The sequence below is a fragment of the Papilio polytes genome, unplaced genomic scaffold (assembly GCF_000836215.1).
Source record: "Papilio polytes unplaced genomic scaffold, Ppol_1.0 DF823991.1, whole genome shotgun sequence".
Classification (NCBI taxonomy): Eukaryota; Metazoa; Arthropoda; class Insecta; order Lepidoptera; family Papilionidae; genus Papilio; species Papilio polytes.
This window is the reverse complement of record NW_013525213.1, coordinates 2295340-2300999: the sequence shown is the minus strand read 5'-3', so window position 1 is coordinate 2300999 and position 5660 is coordinate 2295340. Positions and strand designations below refer to the sequence as shown.

General features: G+C 28.3%; 2 protein-coding genes across 2 annotated transcripts in view; one reads left to right on the top strand and one right to left on the bottom strand.

Moving 5' to 3' along the window:
• The window catches only part of LOC106101369, a 23853-nt gene extending 22453 nt beyond the window's left edge, over window positions 1-1400 (top strand). Inside the window, exon 9 of the mRNA XM_013280570.1 lies at window positions 751-1400. Within this exon, the coding sequence (XP_013136024.1) occupies window positions 751-831 (81 nt within the window). The 3' untranslated portion in view covers window positions 832-1400. The remainder of the gene's footprint in view (window positions 1-750) is intronic.
• A 2667-nt stretch (window positions 1401-4067) lies between these two features.
• Window positions 4068-5655, bottom strand: LOC106101280 (fibrohexamerin-like; the record flags this gene model as incomplete). Its single annotated transcript, XM_013280446.1, has 4 exons — window positions 4068-4458; window positions 4671-4781; window positions 5236-5372; window positions 5561-5655. Coding segments are annotated over 4 exons (483 nt in total), but the record flags the coding sequence as incomplete, so codon positions are not given.
• Window positions 5656-5660: the final 5 nt, after the last annotated feature.

Sequence of the window (5660 nt, the reverse complement as noted above, 5' to 3'; positions counted from 1 at the left end):
CAAAAAAATGTTTGACATTTTTTAAAGAGTTTTTTCTACGTTGCGAATTGAAGGTAACATCTAAAATATTGTTAAACAGTACAATAGCGTAAATAAATTTAAATAGATTACGAAAAGGTGCCTTTAGTATGTATGTAATATAGTATGTATTCATTTATTAGTATATAAAGTAAATAAACGCGGTTTTTTTAATTACCAGATAAAAGGGCAATGCATACTTTTGCTACCTTAAATGTAAATTTTTTTTCTTTTAGTAAATTCCTAAAAAAATTTTAGTTTTTACAAACAAAATGCGAAGGTGATTTTATTAATAGGCAAATGTTATTTGGAATTTTTTTATGAATATAATGTAAGGAATTAAAAGAGTGATTGAGTTACACTCACTGGTATATTTACAGTATTAGGGAAAAAAATATTTTTTTGAATATTCTTCGATTTGTTTTTTTTTTTTTACTTTCTTAAATATGATTTATATCGGCAGTAGTTAATGTCATATATCTGGTGATTAAATAACCTTGTGTGTAGAATAATTATGATTTTTTCCGCTACTTTTGCTAGTTATGGTACAAAAAATATCAACATTTATCTATGAACAATTTTTTTTAAATCTGTTGGTAATTTTTTGCGTCCTGTGAACAGCAGTACATTTGTTGCACTACATTTAGTAATTTTAAGTTGTTTTTCTAACGTTTTTTGTTTTAATTGAAGCGATTTTTTTTATGTTTATCATATTTTTTTTTTCATTCCCAGATGAATAAACGCGAGGGAAGACTGTATATAATTTATAAATACCTGCGTTTGCTCGTCACAAAGGATTCGTGTGAGGACTAACTGTACAATATCATCAATTAAAAATGGATAGTAAATCTAAAAACAGTTTCTTTGTGAATATTTAATATGTCATTTGATATGATTGACGTTGGTCCTTGCAAGCCAGATCAAAATCATCTAGATCTCATTTAGCTGTTCGCTTTCTGTTTTTAGTTTTATTTAGTGTTTATCCATAACCTAATCTCATCTCAGATTCATTTAGACTGACGTATAAAAGAATAATATAAAAAATACAATAGTCAATTTTTTGTCTTTTTATAGAAAACAATATCGCACCACCAATTACTTTTTAGTTTATTTGGTAGTAATTCTATTTGTTCTGGTATTTTTTAGTTTAAAATGTTACTGGAATATTTCTATTATTAATTTTTTATGTTATATTAAAAAAAATCTTTTCCTTTTTTTTTATCTTTTGGTTTCATGATTTTATTTTAAATTCCTGTCTAAAAAAAGCACGATTAGAAATGTACTCATGATTTTTTTTATCTTCCACTTGTTTTTACTCAAAGTCGAACATTTTTAAGTACTAATATATGGAAAATGGTATCTTTATAAAGCATAATCCATTTTTTTAAAAAAACAGCCTTAAATATTTGCTAATAGAATTTTAATGAAATGATTTTAGTTGTAAAGGTTGTAAATTAGTTTAGGCAACGGTTGAGTTTAAAAGTACATGTTACTTTTTAATTTGACATAAACTCAAAAAAATAAGGCAAATAAAATCAGACATTCCTAAAAAAAATCGTGTTTTTGAACATTTTTTGGTTGATTTTTTTCGGCAAACTCTGTCTATTAAGATTATATGAACAAATTTTATGTACTCATAAATGTTTAAAAAACGTAAAAAAATTGTATTTTATTGGTTGTTATTTTTTCTTGATTGTTCAATGATATTTTTGATAATTCTCGGATATTTTTTGCGATTTTTTTCAACGTTGTCGATGTTAAATTATTAGCGTGTTATTTTTATTGCAATAATCGTACGTTATTAATCAATTTTCTCGAAATGTTTTATATTTTTTATGAACTAAATTGTTTTTTTATTAGTCTAGAAATTAGAATCTCCATAATAATGCGATGAAATAATTAATTATTAAGAAATTTGTTATTTTTATTCTCAAATAGTTTTATGTATTTGGATTAATTTGCAAAAAATATTTTTTTTTTGACATTTCCTGTTATGAAATTTAAAAATAGGACTAATGTATATTTCTGTGGTAATGAAAGTTTAAAAGTTTATTTTTGCAAGCTTAAAAATATACTTATTGTATTTAGAGCTTTTTTTAAAAAAATGTTTTATTTCGTAGCTATTCTAATTTCTCTAATACATGAGTTTTCTTTGCAAACTAGAATTAAATGAGTAAAAATTGTTTGTACATGAGACTCAAATGTTTACTAAAAAAAATTGATGTAATGTTCAAAATATGTTAGAACAGCTTAATTTTTTTTACTTTTTAAAATTTATTGAATATTTTCGATTTTAAAAATGATTTGAACGAAATTGTTGTAAAGCGATGTTTTGATTTTTTTTTAATCAAATTGAAATAGGTTTTTTTATTTTATTTAATTATATATCTTATTAATATGTAATTCTGTAACTAAATTGTTTTAATATTTGTGATGTAGGAAAAGACAGTTTGCCATAATATAGTATCCAGTGCGTTATACTTAATTTAATATTTACTATTGCATGTCTTAATGCTGCACTCAGAGACGTTAATTGATCACTAAGGAGTCCTTTATAAACTAGTTTAGGCCCGAGACTTCGCGCGGAATTGTAAACTTTGTAATAGTTTTTTAATGGTACAAGATTTCTTAATTTCTCTCCAGTAGTTTTTGAGTTCCTATAGCGAACTATATTAAGGAGTCTCTTATCTAAGTGTCTCACTTAGTGATCAATTAACAAGTGTATTTTATTGTTTGATGTTTTGTGTATCTGAAAAAATTTATGAAGCCTTAACAAAGAACTTAGTTTAAGTAAATATTAATGACCTCCAAGGTCACCGCCTTCAAGTATTACGCGGCCACAATAACATTACCCCCTCCCCACCTACGTCACAGTTCCTTGTAAAACTGTAAGACTTGATTTTCCTGGAAATTTGTCATGTTTGCCTATCATGTTATTGTGCTCGAATAGCTTTTTAATTATATTATAAACTGTATAATTCAAAACATTTTCTTAAACTGAACGTTGAAACTGTGCGACTGTAGGCAAAAATTTACACTATCAGTCGAACTGTCTAGTTAAAGTTTTGCCTACACTCATTTTAATTGATCAATTCGACTGATCAGTTAAATTTTTATTACTACGCATCGATATTTTGTTGTGTAAGAACTTATAAAAGGGTTAGGTAAGGAAGGATGGCAGGAGAGAGACACTTTCAGGTGTATAGTATAGCAGATTTGACACGGAGTCGAAAAATCTGGAATATTTTACTTCCAAAACATAGTTTATAAATGTTACATAAATGGACAGTATTTTATATAGTGATTTGGTATTGGTTGAAAAATAAAGATTATATTGTAAATGTGTATATATAGTTTAGCTTTGGTGGTCCAGTTAAGAAAGTGCCTCGTAGTCAGCATCTTTAATAAGTGTTGTTCTGTTAACTGTGCTAGAACTGTTTCATTTGGAAAAATATCGCATTTCATAGTTAAAATTAATAATTCATATGATAGAATAATTTGGTATATTTTTTTTTAAATTAAACAATTTGATCTAATTTTTACAATTTTTTAGATACGAGTTTTAATAATTTTTTTGCATAAAATTTTAAGTACACTATCATTCTGAATGTTTTACATAAATGTATTGAAAATTTTGTTTTAAGTAAAAATTAAATATTTTTTGGAAAGATAATACTTAAGTAATAAATTATATTAAGATTCAATTTTTAAATATGTGTAAATGGATTTTTTTATTTCATATTGAAAATATTAAAAAATGACTCTAAAAAATTAAAAATCAAGTGTAAATTGCAATAGTACTAAATATAGCCAAATAAAGTTATTGTAAAATATATTGAAGAAATTATTAAAATTGTTAATAATTATCTGAAGTAACTCAAACTATAGTATTTTTAAATTTTATTAACAGTTGTGAAGTCATATAGCTTGGCCTTTGAAATGTCCTTACAACGCATAGTGTTCCGATATGTGATGTTTTATAAATAAATATGCAAATATAACTATTGTTTTCTTTATAACCTCACCTAAAAGGGTAGGCAAAAAAATAATTAGAAGCCTAATGAACAATTTTATTACAAAAATACATCTTTGTATGTTTTCGATATTACCAAATGATTCTCCAAATTTACTATTAATAATGATGTAACCCCCATTCGCACGGGTTAAAAACGCGCGTTAAAAATACGCGTTTTTAAAACGCGACGTTTTTACGTCGCAGTGCTGCATTTTAAACGCTGATTGAAAGGAACAAATTTGATTTTAAAGCGATCGTGCCAATGGGGGCTAAAGTTATAAAACTCTAATAGTCACAACCATAGTCGCAAATAAGAGAGTTGATGAAATAACGCGCTAGCAGCGGTGCGCGCCAGAAGAAGCATTCCCTTTCGAAAATATTCACCAAGGTGAGGTCTCGAGAAAGGAAGTTCGCAGTCTTCTGATCTAAAACAAACATGTAATATAAAAATAGTAAAACAATATGAGTATTTGAGAGCGGTAACACTAGTGGAGATAGAAAGAGATGGATTATGTGAAAGGTTGATTAAGAAGGGAGTGACTGGATGACGATAGTTATTTGGAAGATGAAAATCCATGTGCCGAGTAGTAGAATAAGATAGAGATGATTTTAAAGCAGTTATAAAAAAAATTCTTACTGTTAGGGTTTACACGGAACTTCGGCAGAGCGGCTACGTCAGCGAAAGTGAACGATGAACAGAGGTTCAGGCCGTTGGAGGCGCGCAAGTTTGTTGTAAGACGGATTAAAGCTGAAATATATGAACGTTTTATTTATGTAATTAACAGAATAGTAAGGCTTTTAGAATTACACTTTTATAAGGTTTCACTACTTAAGTTGGCAAAAATGTGAGAGTCTCTACCGTGATATAAAAACGAACCCACAATTGCAGTTGCAATGCGTTGCCTATCTTTGATCCGAGGAGAACTCACTTAATGACATTTCACTATCCTATGCATTTCCTACGCCGCCCTTCTCATCATTTCCTTAAAAGAAAATGATATAAAGGGAAAATGGATTGAACAGTACGTTAGGGTTTTAAAACACTACAAGTTAAGTAAAACCTTCACTTACAAAAAATTGCATTTGAAAAGACGATAATATAGAGAGTTCCATAATTTTTATCAATCAAAGAGTTTTGTTGATCGTCAGTTTTTTAGTCATTTGAAAAAGCGTTAGTAAAAAAGTAGATGATTATTACTGACGGTAAGTTCCCTGTATATTATAGTTGAACAGTCTATCCTCCTGCAGCGAGCTGTGCTGAATGGTGAGCCGGTTAGACGCGAAGTCCAGGTCGGGGCAGTCCAGTGCCAACACCGCTGTCTTACTTGACAAGTTTATGCTGAAATTACAATGCATTTTAGATACTCGCGTTAAGTTTAATGAACGAGAGATTCGCATTAAGAGAATCATCGCTAACATCGTCTCTTTGACTAAATATAAAAAATCTACACTGAACAAGTTAAGATTTTTTTCCGTTTATAGTATACGTGATTCTGATGCCTTAATTAACTATTTTAGTATACTTACAAAAACTCCGAGACTCTGCATTTATTGTGATTGCTGACGACGAGGTTATAGTCGATGTAAGTGGCGTTGAAGTAGGGGGCGTCGAAGGGTAGGGAATTCA